This window comes from Carassius gibelio, chromosome B8 (genome assembly GCF_023724105.1).
Source record: "Carassius gibelio isolate Cgi1373 ecotype wild population from Czech Republic chromosome B8, carGib1.2-hapl.c, whole genome shotgun sequence".
Lineage (NCBI taxonomy): Eukaryota > Metazoa > Chordata > Actinopteri > Cypriniformes > Cyprinidae > Carassius > Carassius gibelio.
Window position 1 is genome coordinate 10231406 of NC_068403.1, and position 20186 is coordinate 10251591.

At 36.1% G+C, this 20186-nt stretch overlaps 1 protein-coding gene across 1 annotated transcript in view; it reads right to left on the reverse strand.

Moving 5' to 3' along the window:
• rnf220b (ring finger protein 220b) overlaps positions 1 to 16797 on the reverse strand; it is a 31605-nt gene extending 14808 nt beyond the window's left edge. The window contains exons 1-2 of the mRNA XM_052564023.1: positions 16607 to 16797; positions 14519 to 15259 (exon numbers count right to left, since the gene is read on the reverse strand). Coding sequence (XP_052419983.1) covers positions 14519 to 15143 — 625 coding nt within the window. The 5' untranslated portion in view covers positions 15144 to 15259; positions 16607 to 16797. The remainder of the gene's footprint in view (positions 1 to 14518; positions 15260 to 16606) is intronic.
• Between the last annotated feature and the right edge of the window lie 3389 nt (positions 16798 to 20186).

Consider the following 20186-nt stretch of genomic DNA (forward strand, 5'->3'; position numbering starts at 1 on the left):
TTATAAAGCGATCCATTAGATTAAAGCGAAAATGGCTTCCATTAACATCCTTACTGTCAAGTCAATGAGCTCCTTCTGTTCTGTTCCTGCCCCACATACGTTTACTGGACAATCAGTGTCTCGTTAATGAACATTTACTGAATATTTAAATATGTGACCCTGGACCATAAAACCAGTCTTAAGACACTGGGGTATATTTTTTAGCAATAGCCAAAAAAAAATAAAAAATAAATAAAAGTAAAATAATAGAGGTTTCTTTTACGTCGAAAAACATTAGCATATTAAATAAAGATCATGTTCCATTTAGATTTTGTAAATTTCCTGCCATAAATATAAAAACTTCATTTTTGATTAGTAATATGCATTGCTAAGAACTTCATTTGGACAATTTTAAAGGTGATTTTCTCAATATTTTGATTTTTTTTGCACCCTCAGATTCCAGATTTTCAAATAGTTGTATCTCTGCCAAATAAATATTGTCCTATCCTAATAAACCGTACATCAATGGAAAGCTTATCTAAAAATGTACACCTTTGTGAACCAGGGTAAAACACCTCAAATGTCAAAAGGAAAATTGACATGACTATGAAACAACAAAAGAAAGGCAGGTGGTACACATACCTTGGAAATATTTAATTTTGATATAAATGTCTTTTCCAGCTTTACTAACAATATATAGTATTGTAATAAAACATAAGGCACAGGAAGAGTATGAAACTATAGGTTGGGCTTGTAGGTTATGGTCCTGGATACAGAGAAGAGTGATCAGTGTCTTGGAAATCCCTCTATCATAAATGTCCCCATAAAGATGAGGGATGGACATCTATACAGCTGCCCGATAAAGCTGTGGCACTCATCACTCCGGAGAGCTGATTGCTGCCTTTAACTGTGTGCTGTGTCAAAGAGTTCAGCCCTGGAGAAACATTCAAGACCAGGTTCAGCTCTACAGGCAGACAAGTGAGTGACAACAAATACAAATGATTCACTCAGCTCAGACTCAAGTGAATGTCTTATGAAATTAAAGTCTTCTTTTTTTTGGGGGGGGGGGGGGGGGGGGTAGGTTTTAAGTAAGTGATTGGATGAATGAGAGTTTGCGGAAAGTAATTAACTGGACAAGTCAGGCATAGTTTGTAGTCTCACCAGAAGATTGAGTTATTCTATTTTTTTGTCAAATTTAAACAACCAATCAATATATACATAAACACTTCAAATAAGTAAACAAACCCAATGAAATGGATCCGTTTAATTATACTATCATTATGATATGATTATATTTTCAATAATAGTGGTAATAGTTTCTATTTTATATTGACAGTTTCATGATGTTATACTGTATTTCATTTTTATTTCAGCTGTAGTTAAACTTAAAAAAAAGTTGCCTTGGCAATTACATAAAATTAATAAGGTTTTTATTTTATTTGGAGTAATTATTATTTTTTTCATTTTTTATCATTTTAGTCTTAGTGAACTATAATAACTGTGGCACAGATGAATCGTAAAAAACTGAATTTCCATTTCATGCACACAAACACACACACACAAAACAATATAGATGCATGATCATTGCAATATCCTGACCCTGTGTATCACAGCCATATGTTATGTATTCCTAAAATAACTCAACACAATTACACTTGTTTGTGTGACCATACATGCATTATCCTTTTGAGAAATCTTTTAACAAACCTCTGTAACCACGGCTCTCCGGCTCATCTACAGAAAATCAATACAATGTGTCCAGATCATCAAGAAAAGCAGATATTTAGGCATGCAATCCTTTAAGATACTCAAGAGAGCTTACTATAGACCACCAGTGCTGTGCTAAATCTCAAAATATATGCATTAAGGCATATATAAGTAAGTAAGTAAAATAAGTTTTTAAGTAAGTAAATAAGTTCTTATTTTTTTTGAAGAACATTGTGAAAAAAATAATAATAATAATAATAATAAATATATATATATATATATATATATATATATATATATCCATTTTATTTTATAAGCAAAATATTTATATCTTTATAGCTGCTAATATCCAAAGCATGCAGCAATACAGTGGGTCTCTTCAAAAGGTTATTTTCACAGTAATTGATATTGAGGGTGGGAATTATTCTCTAGATCTTCTCAGCAGGCTTAATTAATGAGCATTCAGGGAATCTTAAATAACAGAGACAGTCAGATCAATAGTAGTGATAAGCAGGAGAGCACTATGTGAAAGAGAGTGTTCAAAAGGGAGCAAGAAAACCCCAAGAAAATAACATTGGGGGAAAATGAACAAGATTGTGTGAGGTTAAACCTTTGGAGGAACAAGTACACAATACACAGCAACAATATGATGCAGTCAGCATGATATTCTAATGACACTCATTGACCCTCATCCATCCCTGTGTCGTGACTCATCTGTGATGTGATGGTCATAGACCACCATTCCCCTCTCAGATAAACTCCCATTATTTGATGGGTGGGTGCTGCTTTTTTATGGTCTCCCCAAGAACTCATCAGCAGGAGTTACAGGCTGTGAAGGCAGACACTTCAAATAAACCAAGTCTGAGAAACTGGCCAAGATGAAGACCCACACCTGCAAACCAGAGGACAGGAGAGACAATCCTGTCTAAAGTCCACACAGACAGAGTAACTGAAGTCTGTGTCCTACACCTGTGTGTGTGTGTGTAAACACATGCGTATAAATGCGATTGTGGAAGATTTTGTTGAGAAGGCCACTAGTGGTGTGTAAGCTTGTAAAAAAAACAAAAAAAAAACAATTATATATATATATATATATATATATATATATACACATTTATAATAATAATAATAATAATAATAATAATAAATATATATATATATATATATATATACATTTTAAGTTTAAGGTTTTTGTTAGTGTTCAAACAACCGCCCATCCACACTATCCTCTACAAGGTTGGGTATATATTAAGAATAGTTATGGCATTAGGTATCTTGAATTAACAATTCATTTGAAGCATTTATTGATATAGATAGGTTAATTTCTATATATACACTATACTTTTTTTTTACATAGCAATACAATACATTAACAATAGCATACTTATAAATTAACATTAACCTAGATCAATAAAATGCTTTTGAAAGGAAATCCTTTTATAAAATGTCTCAGTATTTCATAATTTCATGTTTAATACAATGTTATGTTGTTTCTTTGTAATTGTGTGAAATTGTATTAGCAATTTATACTAAATCTACATACACTCTATACACTCAATCGAAATACTTCCGACTGTATGTGCTTGTTATATATATTTATGTATAATATGTATGTGTGTATTATGTGAGCCTGTAATGGGCCAGTCGGGAGTCAATGAAGTGACAGCTAACACCTCATAAACCTTGAGCTTGAGGGGCTGAACTGCACTAAGCCTCACTGTAAAACACATACACACACAAACAATTAGAAATGCACACACACAACCAAATATTCTTAAATCCATGTATTAATGCACAAACGCAGGTCTTTGAGTATTGCTCACATATCTCTACAGTGCTAAGCTATGTTCTTATAATACAGAATAACCTTATGATTGTCATTATTTTGCCTCAATATAAGTATCAACCACCCACATTCAATACATTCTTATGGAGCAGGTGTGAGCAGCTCAGACTAATGACGCCGATAGACCATAATAATCCATTTCAATCTAATGCAACCGACTCCCACATATGTGCTGATAAGATCAGATAGCCTAGTACTCGCTGTGTCAAATAAAGATACCTTGACAAGGTAAAGAAAGCCTGGGATGCTTTGAAGATGAACTTGTTTTGGAATAACACAGATTTTGTGATAGCTTTTGGAGGATGTGATCAGAGGATCCTCAAATAGGGAAACAGGGCTTTCACAAAAGTCGGAAGCTCTTTGAAAATTAATAATAACCCAATGATGAAAGAGCAAAATTGATTACCCTGATTATGTACACCTGAGTACAGTTCTGCACTGTGGAACTTAAAAAAAAAAAAAAGAATTTTCCCTCAAGTCATTTAACACCTGTGAAAAAATTAGATGTTTTGAATAATGTTCATGTTGCTCTTTTCTATGTAATGAAAAGTGGACAGTGACCAGGGGCTTTCAAGCTCCATATACCATAATGAAAATATTTAATAATTCTTCTGAAGTCATGTGTCATTCTCTCGTTTTCATTAATTTATTGCATGGAAAAAAAGCAGCTTGAATGAAAAGGTGAAAGACATGGGTAAATAATGATAGAATTTTCATTTTTGCTTGAACTATCCCTTTAATGATTTCCTGTATCATTCTTTGAACAGTTCAGTTGGATGAAATCTTTGGATCGACATAGCCATGCTGACACATTCACACAGAGACAAGTGTATTTATCTGGCTGGCCTGTGGATGGTGGCACAGTGGTTGATTTTCTAATTTTATTGGCCACCGGGGTAGAACAGGTCTGTGCTTGTTCAGAGCCAGCCAGCGAGACACAGTCAGCCTGAGCACACAACTGCCTCACTGGAGTCTCTACCAGAGCCAAACACACACAGAGAGAGAGAGAAAGTCTAACATTGGACAAGATGGTTATATGGTTGCGCTCCACAGAGGAAATAGCTGATGAAATGATTCAAAAATAATTGGGTGAATGTTTCAGATTTAAAAAAAAAAAAAAAAGATATGTATTTCTGAGATATGTAATACAGGGCACTGGTATAGTCCTTGGCCATGAAACAATCATCTGAGGGTCTTAAAATCTTTGGAACGATAAGTTAATCAACAAACATTTTAAAACGAATTGCGAGGATGTGTTAGGGGATCATATAATAATAATAATATAATAGAATAATTCATTTTGGGGTGAACTGTCCCTTTAACTCCATTTCGACTAATGTTGAAATTCCCATAACCTCGCTTTGGATCATTTCCATAAAATGTAGCCATTTTTTTCATGACGTAGGGAAAAAAACAAACGCTTTGTTATTAATGACAGTCCTCTGACCTTCGTTTAATAGCAATTCTTGGTTTCCACCTGCTGTGGGAGGACTGGGCCACCCAGTCTGAAGAGAGTTTAACACAGACGAGCTCCTGCGGCACAGAAAAACATGACTTCATCTTGAACGTCTAGAAGCCCATTATGAGCTGAAACGGCATCTGTGTTTTGGACGACTTTTGTTCATGTATGCTTGGGAATTCGATTCTTGACAGTTTACGTAAGACGTTATATGTCAGTGTGGCTTTGGCAGATTTTTAAACCCTAGAGGCACATTGACTGATAAATGCAATTATATGTTACATGCATTGTTGCGTTTGCAACAACATGCAACAAACCCATGTATTCCTCTTCCACAAGCTCTGATCAGACTGCATGAATTAATATGCAACTTCTGGGTTAGTTGAATCCAATTGCATCATGAACAAAGTGCATATATACATATATATATATATATATATATATATATATGGCCAGAATAACCCGTGTAATACACTTTATTCTGATTGGTTGAAGTCAGGCTATGCGATAGTACTTTGCTAAGTAAAATGGTTAAATGAATACATAAATACATGTTTGCAGTTTGTATAAGAAGCCAGTTCAAATCTTCCTCTCACCATTTTAACTCAAACAAAAGCAACACACCATCACCCTACAAAACTTAACTCTGAGAAAGACCACAGATCAAGGCATAATTCAAGCAACCAATGGGAACACGGCCACCAGGCAACCAGTTCAGCACAACATCCAAACATCCTTAACCCCAACCCACTAACATGCCCGGAGTTTGTTGCTCCACTAAAGCTGCATTGTTCAGCTCATTAAGTAGCTAAAGGCTAATTAGACAGCTAATGAGTGTAGGGTAGAAATTCTGAGCAAGGAGGGAGAGTGACAGAATCAGATTGTGTTGTCTTGGAGGCAGTAAAACCATCCATTTCTACAGCATTAAAGGAAGTGAAAAAGAAATCTTGTTCAGTTTTCTCAGATTTTACAATTACTGTACTAAATCCAAATCAAAGTTTGAAGTTCAAACAAATACATAATTTATAAAAACTAGCAATATATAAGGTTATACACACACACACACATAGCCCATGTTTTATTTTCTATTTTATTTAAACTTTACCTATTTTGTCTATTTAATTTATTTGATGCTTATTTAATGGTTATTGTAAGCAATATACTGTAATATGCAAGCCCCATGTAAAATGAATAGAAGAGTAAAACCGCTCATATAATAGATTCACAATCAAAATTTTCCTGATGTTAAGTGATTTTGCTGCAAAAGTAAAATAAAAATCAAGTCCTTATTGCCTTAATTTGTACTTTATTCTTTTTTTTTAAGTGCTTTTATTATATTGTACGTTTAGTCTAAGGTAATGTATTTGTCCCATTTTACAATGTGTCCCGTCTGTCTACCTTTTTTAATTGTAGTAAACGGGTGACATTATTTCAGGTCATGGCCGGACAGCGTCTCTGCCTTGTTCACCTAGCCAAGGATAACCAAACATACAGAGCCCTTCACACAGCCCTGAGTAAACACAATAGGCGACGCTCCTCATCTGCCCAGCCTGCCAAAGTCATTCTCCTGGTGTGTACGTGTGTGTGCTCACCTCATCCTTCCCCCATCAATAGCCCAGCAATCCCATGAGCCAATACTCCGTGTCTGCAGAGAGGAACAAAGGCCACTGCCAGCTGAGTGTATATAGATCCACAGGTCTCTGTTCTTGTTCAATCAGGTCATGAAACAAATCAGCAGTAAGGGCACTTTGAGCTAAAAGTTCAATCTCCGATCTCATCTGCTCAGGACGCAGCTATCGAATGCCCGCTTAGCATCTGCTAATGAGGCTAAATTCTCTTTCTATTGGACAAGGTCTTGCCTGAATGCCTACAAAGCATCACACTTTCAAATAAATTTCAGATGAAGAGTAATTAAAACAAAACACGCTTCAGCAAAAAAAAAAAGTTCACCACAGATATGCTCTGGAGAATGTGACGGCCTTCTGATTCCGCTAACTCGTGGGAATTGTTGAGTCATAATGAGACTAAACCTTTTAATGCCACAGTGCTTGTGTGGTCCCATGGGCTAATTAGGCCAATTAGCATACTAATTGCCACATGCAAATCAGGAGCATCTCAAGCAACAGAAGCTGAAGAACACTGTAGCTTATGGACAGCAGCCATCTTTCAGGCTAATTCCCTGTCCACTCTGTGACACAGACCCTCGTTAGTACCGCAGTAAAAAACATAAGCGGCACATAAAACATTATATACTGCTTGACTGTTGTTTTCTTACCAATTAGCAAAGGACTGATTTATGGTTATGACAGAAATTCCCAATAGATTTTAAACTACATTTCCCCAGGCTCTGTCATGCCCCCATGCAAATACACACATATCCCAAGATGCATGGGGGTCAACCATGAAATTCTGCAAACCACTGAATCAAGTGTTTAATGTTTATAAAGACTTTGAAATCATAGCCAAAGTTTCAGAAAAGGGCATACCTCAAATATAAAAAAATGTAAATAAAAAAAGTTTAAAATGTTGCAAGTGAATTTAGTCATCATAAAATGGACATTCATTTTGAGATTTGCTAAAAAAAAAAAAACATTGTTAGGGGAAATTAGCATGCACAATTAAATCAAATATATTAATAAAAATACAGTAGGAATTTACACTTTAAAATATAGATAATGTGGTAAACAGCAAAATATGAATAAAATAAATAGATATTTATATATGCATTTTAGAAAAAAAATGCATTTAAACTTAACTAATTATACCATTGTTTCATGATTTTAATGGCTAAAATTGGGAAGGTCATGACCTCAGAGAATGGACAGGCCAAAAACCTTGACGTGTTTACTCTAGGTTACATTTGTATATACAGTAGATACTGAAAAATATTCATATGCAATGGCCAGTATTTTCCCTACCTTTTGGGGGATTCAATTTAAGTAATTGGAAAAATATGAGCTATATGAACTATAAACTGCATTTTTCTATTATATGAGAAGAGCTTACAAACCCTCGGTGCTGTTCATTAAAACAGCATTACTTTACTGTGCTTTTCATTTAAGGTTCAGGAGTAAGTGAAACCAATTTCCTCCATTACATACAAAAAAGTGGCATGTGCCATATTTTCTCAATATTGTGTAGAAAAACCTCTAAAACGCACGGTTTGTGGTGTGCTAGCTGTGGGTTTAGTGTGACTTGAGTAAAAAGGCTGAAAAGCCATTTGGATATTATTACAAACATCAGCCAAGCATCAGTCACTAATGACAGCCCCAGATGTTAGAGGCCCAACAGGTGGACTGCATTTGAAGGGTCATTCACAGAAACAACACTTTGCCCCAATCGGTGCTCTCTAAAGACCTCCGTACACAGAAATATGTCAGTCATGAACTAATCTAAAATCTGAAATATCTGCCCTCTGCCTTTGCTTGACTGCTTTGTGGGCTCATGGGACTCGAGATGTGCTGTTTTGTACTAAGCCAAACAGTCTCTGCAGCCCTCCCTCTCCGCCTCGGCCTGCCCCACATGCTTCCAGTCTTCTTCCTGCCGCTCTTTGATGTAAGATCAGAGAGGGCTGCTTTGGCACACACAGTGCTGGTCAATCAGGTGCAGTGTCAATGTACTTTAGAGCCGTCTATTGCCTAAATAAGTCCAAATTACTATTTAACAGCATTTAATTAAGATTTTCCATGGGCTGTTGTATTAACACTGTGATTAAGTCATTTCATTGCATTCAAAAACAGATAGATGGAAATAAAACAAGACATTTTGACTTCCAACGCCTCTTTTTGTAGTGTATCTTCAATGGGTTTGTCCGCTACAATTATATGTTGCATCTCATTTGTTTTTGTTTTTGTTTTATGAGTAAATAATGACATAGGTAATTATAAAATGTAATTAACATATGTAATAATAGATTAAAAGGCAATCCAAATAAAAATGCAAAACAGAATCTGTACTTGATCTACATTGGATTACTTCAAAAAAGCAGAAAAGCACAGAAAGTTGTTAATAATGGGGTGCGAGAAACTGTTATCGTAGCTCTGACTGAGCCTCCAGGGTTAAAGCCCCTATTTTATTTGTCTCACGTTCCCAATAACACATAAAAGCCCTGGGTGGAGTAGCGCTGCTTTAACGAGAGCCCCGAGTCTGTGAAGCCCTCAGACGACAAGCATGCTGATCCTGCCAGTAATGGGCCTACAAGCTCCTTGTTAGGCATGTTAATGCATCGGATCTGCAGTCAACAGTGAAAACAAAAAGGAATTTTTTTATACCAAAGGTTTAAAAGGGTAAGACTATGATCTCCAACTGATGAAGCATTTGTGGTAAAGTGTTAGTCCAAGATGCTACTGAAGAAAATTATTAGGATGGCAATAGTCTTGATGTATTCAAGTTTCATAGCAGTATTCCTTGGGTTAGGGTCTGTTTAAATAATACAAAACATTGCAATTAAAACCTATTTATAAACTCTGAAACTGAACCAGATGTAATAATCATTGTGTTAAATATTGTAATTATCAAATAAAATTAATATGACAAAAAAAAAAAGGGATACAGTAACTAAACACAGACTAAGAAATAACTGAGCTGGGCTGACTGGAGTTTGCTTTAAGACAGTATGGGTGGTACACAGACCTCCCTTCTAATTCACATTCCTTCCATCCGGAGAAGATGAATTAGGAAGAAAACAAGAGAAGAACATCAAGCCCCCGACCAGGATGAAAGCTCCCCCACTTAAGAGAATATTAGGAGAGTAAACTACTTCAGCAGCAGGAGACAAAATATCAAATTAGCCTCATTTAACATCAAACAGAATAAGTGAAACTAAATGACCCCCCCCCCCCCCAAAGTTATTTTCACCTGCAAAAATATATAAATTCAACATATCCATTATTAATTACATTATATTATTGTACTTCATACAAAAAATAATATTATATTATATTATATTATATTATATTATATTATATTATATTATATTATATTATATTATATTATATTATATTATATTATATTATATTATATTATATTATATTATTACAGGACTTTTTGTACAAAACCTGCTGGTTAATTAATATTGAAATAAATCTTAATATATACTCTACAAAACACAACTTAATATCAAAACGGCCCTTGCAATCCCCTTGAGTGGGGATGAGAGGAACATTCAGTAGATCAATACAACTCTGGACGATCTCCCCAGATTTATGATCTGTGTGGCAGCCAGTTGAATACAGTCCATCTGCAGTTTTCACAATGAGCCACATTTTACAGCATCTGCCAGCTGTAGCTCATACATATGCTCTTTTTGTCCCTTGAAGGCACCCTTAATTAGGCCGCCCAATCACTTTGCTCCATAAAGACCGTACTGCCATGGAGACAAGAATCAACTTCTCTTGGCACACATACAGAGGGAGCAGGCAACGCAGTGATAACATTTTTAAGGGTCTGGACAGATTTATAATGTGCCCCTCCTCTACCATTCATGTTTGATCATGGGGATTAGAGATACTACCTGCTGGATGATAAGAAACAAAAGACTTAATATTTACAATGGCAAATTCAATTCACCACCCTAGGCAATAAAGTCAAACCCAACAGGGTAAGGTGATGTACACCTCCACCTTGGCTGTAGATTAGATGGCTGCTTATTTGGGCTCATCTATACTAATAAGCAGCAATAAACAGAGGCGTTTTTCAGGTTTTAAATCAGCACCAGTCAGCGGAGCTGTTACTGTCCCACTGATAAGCTTTATATCTTCTGACTTTTGTTTGCCTCTGTCTCTCTCTGTGAATGAGGTGATCCATGTAATTTCCAACATCAATGAAAACCAGACATCTTACAGCGGTCTCTGGCACAGAGAGAATACACGACAAATAGCTTAAATGATAAAAGTGTCATTCTGACTGTGAATCATTGAATCACTCCAGATAAACTGGCAGGATGATCCAAACAACCAATTAGAATTAGAATTCCAAACACTGGCAGCTCTGTTTCCTGGGAAAACCCTCCAAAGCTGAACATAGTATGGAATGGCACTCCTGTATTTCAATGGAACACTTAAGGAACATTAATATTATCTTAAGAAATTAAGACAATCTTCTTTAATAAAGCAGCAATTGCAACAGCGCTCAGATGTATTTCTACATGTTTCTTCCTTCTACACATTCGCTGATCACACGTCTAACAGAAGGGGCAAATTCACCCTTAGACTCACCGGACCAGATTAACACATAACTTCAACACATGTTCAACTTTGAGGTAATTGATAGAAAGAACGTGACACTCACTTCTTCAAGCTTTCTGTTAAGAGCCTGCTGATGACTTTGAGCGCCACTGATATATGATCCCAGACTAAACCTCAACATACTGCCATACTGAAAACCTGATGTTTACCACCATCACTGAAGATTTTATCCTGTGTAATATAGACAGACAGACGGAGAGAGACAAATGGACAGAGATAGCTGTGCTCAGCTAAAATCTATTTGGATTATTAGATTTTAAAATGAATTTTTGGAAATTGATAACTGGTACTTCCTGGTATTATACTGGCGCAGAAAAACAATAACATCTATAAGTAAACACACACATATCTGTTAAGAAATATATAAAATACTTATTTATATTTAATATAAAACATATATAATTCTAAATACATATATATGTGTACATTTTTCTTAAATATAATCATGTATGTGTGTGTATTTTTATATACATATAAATATACACAGCATACACATATATATTACGTAAACAAAAACTTCCTTTTTGGATGTGAGTAATCATTAATTGATTTGACAGCCCTAATAAATACAGTACATACATATTTCACTAAAACCATGTAGTGTATATGCATACATACTGTACATACTAAACCCGAAATACCTTACTATTTCCATTCCTTTCCTAGCCATTGCATTGCATTGACAAAAAAGTATTCTGCCCCTTTTTCTTTACATTCCACAAAATCTTGTCAAGAGTTTTTGCGAATGGCATTAATACATAAAATTATTGTAGAAACCCAGGCACGGCTCTGTAAACGGCGGGAAAAAAAGTCACTTACAATCTGAGTCTGACAATGCTGTATGAACTGGCAAATTTCAACAAATACACTGTCTGAGAAACTTTATGCCAAGCACACACCGCCTAAGCCCAGAAAGCAGCGGGGCACAAGGCATTTACCCACACTTACTGTTGCTCTTTCTTTCTCATCAGCTCAAAAAATGTAAAATGCCTCCCAAAGGAAAATAAACAAGATTCGGCCCAGTGAAGACATCTGTCCTTCGAAAAGAATATAAAAGATCTAACTGTTTAAACAGCTGTGAGGATACTCTGTCCTTTTGAACATTTTTGAGAGACAAGCACTGGAATAACACAGTGCTCAGAGTCATGGCCCAGGGGTCAGATATTAGACAAATGACAAATCTCTTTCTGATGACACAACAGCATGTGTGTGAGGTTGTGTACCGGTTATCAGACCACATGAATCTAAACTCTGATTTACAGTTCATGAACCTAAATAATTCCCAAGCATAACAGCTGTACTTACTGAACATAAACTCTTTTGAATCTTAAAGAAACATAACATACAATAATAATATATTATATAATAATAAACAAAGATAATCAATAAATCACACACACGTTTATATATGTATGTATACATACACACACACACACTATATATAAACATGAAAGGACAATATGGCCCAATATGCAAGCATACACATACACACACTCACATACACAACCAAGTATAATTTGGCATATTGAAGTGTATGGATGCACCCAATCCTCTGTCTCAAAAAAGAGCATGTCGGTAACCCACTTCTAGATAAGGCGAAAACTTTTCTAAAAGAGCCTTGATGTGGGGCTCTTTTTCCCTGCAATATCTCTTCTACCTGTCAAAGTCAGTCATTATTTTCCTATTGACATTCGTCTCTGATATAGCGTGGCTCATCAGCCCCCTCTGTCGTGGCTTTCATGTTGCAGGTTCTACCCCTCCGCCCCCACAAGGAGTTCTGATGTCCTACGAATTTAAACCTGCGCGTCTTTTTTCCCCGTCCCGCCGCGGCGCACGAACGTGGGGTCCTTCGCCACGGCGGCCAATTACAGAGCAAGGTAATGAGCAGCCACGTTCTCCTTACAGCCCAGATTGACACTCTCTCCCACTCATTTGTCAACAAATCAGGATGGATGGCGTGGGGGCGATATTGAGTTGGAGGTGTCGCACTCAGAGACGCGGTTGCCGAGCAGCATCTCCTGCTCGTTATCATTGACAAGTTGTCTGGAGCTGAGAGATTTGCGAATCCTTCGCCTTTGTCATCTCTAGATCATTTGTGCGTGATTCGGTACTTATTTTGTGCATAGCCTAACGGTTATAGCCTACTCGGGTAGACTAGTTCTACTTTTGGCATTTATATGTGGACTGCATGGGACTTATATAACAAAATCAGGAGCTGTAAGTTACACTTAACACACACAAACAAAACTTAGTTTTCTGAAAGTCACGCAAGAAATAGTCGCAGATCTTAGTGTCCTCTAAGGTAGACGGTCGCCGTGATTTTGCCTATCCTCTATGTTCTATGTCCTGGATCGGCATCATTGTCCAAAAATATCCAATCCCTACCCCTAAACCTAACCCTAGCCATAATTTATTCCTAAAATCAGTGGGAAATGATAGCTGATTAAACCGAACCCTGATCAGAAGCCTAAAACAGATATAATCTGAAAAGTTATATCTCAATTCTGATTGGTTGATTGGAATGTTGTTCCAGGATCAACATGGATGTTGATCCAGGAATATGTTGTACTTGGTGTAATTACACCCACCAAGGTCGACCTATATTAATGTGTCCATTGTTTATAACACATTCCAATAGCAGCGATAATTATTTAATAATATATAAATCATAAAGTAGATATGTATAGATGTGAAGCAGTGGGATTTGCACATGCTTAGGATGTATAATAGCTCTAGGCTGCTGTCCAAATCCCATTCTCTCACGTCAGCTTATCTATATGCACACTACTTTCCTATTAATAAGGGCAAAAGACCTCGAAAATAATATATAAAATTTTTTAGTTTAATATTAATGTTAAACAATAATGTTTAATATTTAAATATTGTATGATGTATAAACGTATATACAATATACTTAATTTATATATATTTGAAACTGATAATAATACATTACACTAATAAAACAGTAATTTTACACTTTTACATATTTAGAGGAGCTTTTTTTGTCTTTGTGCTCTCTCTAAGTTTATATATTTTGAGAGAGTTTATTTGCAAAAACATAACTATTTATTAATTTTTTCTTAAATTTTTGTTTTGTTGGTGTGTTATGTTTTTACTGTGTTAGCTATATGTTTTTAGTTATTATTATTAATCAAAACAACCCAATATATATATATATATATATATATATATATATATATATATATATATATATTTTTTTTTTTTTTTTTTTTTTTTTTTACATTTTAATACACAGAATATCATGTGATATTAGATACTTACTTGGTTCTTTGTGCTCCTCTGGGCTAGATGAACCCTCTACCAACAGCCCAGACAAGCCAAAGAGCTTCTTCCCAGCATCCTCAGCTACCTTTAGGGTGTGTGGTGAACCAGTAGGAACATGAGCACCCCCAAAGTCAAAATCTTTTCCCTCCACATCTCTGTAGCGGAGGTGGGGTGATGCCTCTGGTTCCAGACAGCCCTTCAAGCGCTTGGCAGGGAGGAAGGCAGACTGGTAAGCCCCTGCATCACGCTCCTCGGGTGGGGAGGAGAACGGCCGGAAGGCCCCCACCGCTCCGTGGTTGAGCATACCCAGTGGTGAGCAGTCAAGATTGGGTGGGGCAAACTGTGGGTGAAGGTGGAGCAGAGGGGTTGGAAAGTCGCGAGTGGGAAAGCCTCCTTGCCGATGATACATAGAGGCAAAGGTGTATGAGCCGCTGGGGAACGGGAGGTGCATGTCCTTTTCAAGAGTGACCGGCACTCCAAACGGCCGAGGGGGCTGGCAGGGTACAGAGGCATCTCGTCCAGCCTCAGCTGTTGATGCCAAAACCATGAGGGCAGGGGAGGTCAGCGGGCTGGGCATGTAGGAGGAGTTCTCCATCTTAAAGGCAGTCCGATGGAGGTCCATTTGAGCAATGAAGTGTCCACTCAAACTCAGTGTAATGTGATGAAGAGGTCTGAAGAGCACCCGACTCAATGCTTATAGACTTAAGTCTTACAGATCAGTCATTCTCTGACGGAAATCTGTAAAACAAACAAAAAACAATGCAAGTCACAATTATGAGTCAACTTCTGGTGGACAAAAAACAGCCGTTATTTAAGAAAACAGGCAGCAATTCCTTAAAGTCTATATTTTCATGCAGTCATTTTCTTTCTTTAAAAAACATAAACATTAAGTGGCTAAAATATTTAGACCACAAATGAGACCTTAAGGAAATGCCTAATAATGCGTGCAGGATGAACATTATTGTGTGAATTTAAACAACAAGGTGCTATTATCAGAAATTTGTCTTTTAATACAGCCTTTATGTTAAACAAAGTTAAACAAAGGTTGAGCTAAATAATGAAATGCATTTTCATAAAAATAAATAAATAAATCACTATATAAAATGATTAGTTTAATTTATTCTTGTTTAGACTACCTGTCTCATGGTGCTGGTGCTGTTGTTCTGCATTAATCTGCCTTTATCAATTCTAAACGGCTCTACACTTACCTTTGTTTTAGTTTTTTAATGAAGCTAAATTTAATCAAAGCTCTATTATTACTCTTAATTTTATTTTTGTCAATCCCACTTGAAATATCTAACTTTTTGTATTGCAAATTTTAAATGGATCAAATATTTAACTAGACATTTTTATAAAAAAAATTAATACTGAATATATTGTTTTAAATAACAAGTTATTTATATACACTCTCGATCATTTGGAAATAATTACGTATCTAAAGACAACAACAACAGCACAACAATAGCCCATCATATTAATTATTATTTGTAATAATAAATAAATAAATCAATTCTAAATAATACAAATTGTAAAACTTAAACAAAAAGCTAATTAATTATACATATAGAGTAATTGTTTTTATAATAAAAATAAAACAAGTAAAATCTTACTATTTTTACGAGTTCGCATAAGCGGTGTGTGTGATTGATTGTCGGTGAACAAACTTTTAAATATTGCCTTTAAGAGATGATACTGAATCTGAAATCTGCTTTAGACTAAATTCGATATAAATAGTAGCATTCGGTTGCTGCCAGATGTTACATTTAAACTTAAACTTTCAGATTTTAAGGTGTTATAAGTTGATTATGTCACAGGTTTTATTCCGTTAGATGTAATTATGCGGCTTTCACAAAAATGTAATATCATACAACGTTCTTGCATTCAAAGTTTTAGTGCACTCCGGAAAAGTTCACTCACAACATGCGACAACAACAAAACGTAAAACTAAATGATCATTTAAAAACTAAACATGTAGCATAACACAAGAAAGACTTGCAAAAACATATTGTCCAGCAAATATCACATTAGTAAAATATAGTATAAAAAATTATAATAAATAAATTCAGGACTTCTTGTAGTACTCACAATATTGTAGTCAAACATCTTTATCTCAGTCGGAAATCAAACTGTTACTTTATCCAACTCGAAACCAGATGATGTCAGTCAAAAGAGTTCGGTAATAACTAAAAGAAAAACCGCGAAAAGACGTCTTAGAAAAGCTTTTTCACGGTTTTGAAAAGAACTATGGATGTTTAAAGAGTTGAGCTGTTTAGCGCGTGCCACCGCTGTGATGTAGATTATGCAGATGCGCGCGATGTGTCAACATCCGATCCGCGCGCACTTCTGTTAATGCTGGCGACTGGCTCACTGTACTCGCTCTCTCTCTCCTCTCAGCCCGTCCCGCTCTGTTAACTTTAAATTCATCATCTTCTACCTCTCTGTCCGACTCGGATGTTTTGTCAAATGTAGACCTCCATCCCGCGCCTCTATAGGGAATGTCAATTTATCTGAAGCATATAAATAAACACCAAACATTTCCAATGCCTCAAACATACCATTTTTATGTGTATAAGTGAGTAAGGACTCAATACACAACCACTGGTGTCCATCTGCTGGTTAAACAACATATAGCACCTTTAGCGGGGCATTCAATTCACTTAATCTGCCATCCTTTAGAGAAAATCATTATATTACAAACAGTGTAAGTGTAAACAGTAGCTACCATAAATATAAAACGGTGACAAAACGTGGCTTATTGACTGTAAGATTAATGCTTCTTCTTTTCCCTGTTATCAAACATAGTTGAACGATAAATTGAATCTGTTTTGAATCTCATTTAGCCTATTTACAGAATTTTCATTTAGTATTTTATTATATATATATAAAAAAAAAAAAAAAACATGAATGCAGTCTTAAAGTCAACAGGCGAGTATTAATGCTATAAACACTTTGAGCATAAATAAAAACAAACATACGCATACATTTACTGAAGACTTTGGCCATCCTGTCTCATAATGAGAAACTGTTCGTATAGAGAGAGAGAGAACACAAAATAAAGTTACTCCCTCATAAAGAACTAAGGTATTAGCTTGAGTAAATTAAATCACAGTTTAATAGAGGTTTCAGACCCGCTAATTATGACTTCCAAGATCATTAACAAAGTGTTTTAAGTCTCTTGCATCATAATCCAAGTCCTTAAATGAAAATAAACGAATAAATTTGTATGCTAGAAGGCATGTTTTTGAATATTGAGTCGTACTCTTCTTTTTGAAATTCATTTATTCAGTGGTGAATCAAATTACTTCAGTTAATTCTGCAAAGCCATGAACCTAATTGGAGTTTAATTGCTGTTTGTAAGTTTTCGGGACAAGCAAGAGAGCAGCGTCTTTCGGTCGCAGGTAAAGATGCTTCAAATAATGTCATGCACTGGCAGAAAGCTTTATATAAATTGCATATATTTAGTTCTGGAGGAGATAGAAATAAAATGCTATTTTCTCTCCAAATATACATAAATATAGAGGAAGACATTGTTGGCAGACTCAGGATGGAGAACTGTAGTAAGTGTCAAAGTGATGAGCTGTCTGCGCTGCCTCACCATCTGTGCATATGTGTGCGTGTGAACCCAAGAACTCCCAACACAGGCAGAAGGCTTGAGTGTGACAAGGAATACAGCGAGACGCATTATGATGTCCATCATTGATCGCTTCCTCCCAGGAGTCTTGGCGCCTGCTACCAGGAAACAAAAGGTTAAAATATGATACTCCCCTGTTCTCTCCCCCTCAGTGTCCCAGCAGCACCTCTGTTTACAAATTCATAGTCACATTCTCTTTCACTCAGAGTATCCCGCAACCACAACAGAATGCAAACAATACAGTCTTAAAATCCAGCATCATAAAGTATTTTCTAATCAAGAAATGCAGCAGAAAAAACTGTCTTTCTCTCCATGCTGAAATAATTTAACATGCATGAGGGTTTCTAAAACAGACAAGGACATGCAGCAGATCCTCATGTCTTTTTGGTCAAGTCCAGGCGGGCGCACAGAGCTTAGGGGGCTGAACAGGAGTGTATGGGCTGTGAAGTGAGTAACAGTGAAAGGCAATGACAGGCTGAGACCCCCAAACCCACTGCCTCCTCCTCCCTGCCTCCCTCTGTAAGCTCTGTCTCTCCTCGCCACAGGGCTGACATTGACATGACACTCCCAAAATAATGATCAACAAACACTCCTTGCCCAAGCGCAAACGGTCTTCTGCCTTCCTCACACTGTCAGCAGTGATTAACAAAGACCCCTGCATTACTACAGACAGAAACACCTAACAATGGTCTGAAGTTGAAGGTGGAATGCATTGAACAAATTTGTGATCAATTTTCTTATACTGGGCCATTGTGTTCATACAGTTACCGGAAGCAAAAATACAGACTATATATTGCTTTATAACACAAATGTAGGAGAAGCGTGTGGGAAAAGTCATTATCCTCACCCATATTCATGTCTTCGAAAGCCCTACAGACACACCAGGCCGCACTTCTGTTCTCTGACGTTACTGCATGTTACCTTTAGGACACAGAGAAGGAGAAAAAACTATATTACGTCCCTCCACAATTACCAAGCTAAGCGAATATTAAAATGTCTGGCTCCATCAGTCGAGGCTATCGTGATTGGTATTTTAACCTTTGACTACAGTACAAAGGAACCAGCTCTTGGAACCAATATTGGAAGGATGGAATCTAATTCCAGAATGATCCTTAGTAATGAGGGGGCTGCCGTGGGGGCTGGATAATGCATATATGAGATATTATTTTGGGGCTGAAAGTGTTGGGGCAGAGGGGGCCTCTCCTAGAGTTGAATAATCACAGGCAATGAGGTGTAGCCTGTGTGATAGAAACACCTTACTGTCTTGCCCGAGGACAGCACTCTTAAATCAAACACAAATGATTTTTATCACATGCTAATGCCCCTTAGGGTTTTTGTGCATGTGTCGTGGGGCTTTATTTTCAGATTTTCAGTGCTGTGTAAATTTCTGTCTATGACTTGAATGGACAGTTTGTCATTGAAGAGCTAAAAAAAATATCAAAGCATAAAGGTGATGTAATATTTTCAATGTTAAATACTTGCTAACAAAGCATGCACTGTTTGAGCATCCTGATCAGTGTAGCATACTGTGTCAACATTGGCTCAACCAATAGAGCGAGTTTGGAGAGACTTCCTGTTTGTCAGACCAATGGAAGACAGGAAAAACTAGTTTGAAAACAAATTATGTTTGCAGTTCCATTTGGTGTTGATGCTAACTGATAAAATGTGTTTCTGTTAACAGAAATGAAGCCAAGATAAAATATAAATATTTGATGAAAAACTACAACTTAAAAAAAAAACAAGTGGTAAATGAAATAAGTTTTAATTAGTTTTGAAGGTAAAATTGCTTTAAAACATAAGTAAAAATAAATAACAGCAAAAATGTAATATTTAAAAAATAATATAAATACAAAAGTACATAACAAAACTACAAAAAAAAAAAACTCAAAAATTACTTTCACTTTTAATGTTTTGACAAAATGAGAATTATGTATGGAGTAAATAAAATAAAATACAATAGGGACAACATTTCCTCACTCTCATGTTCCAAACTCAAATGAATTTGACAAAGGAAGATATTTTGAAAAAAGTTGT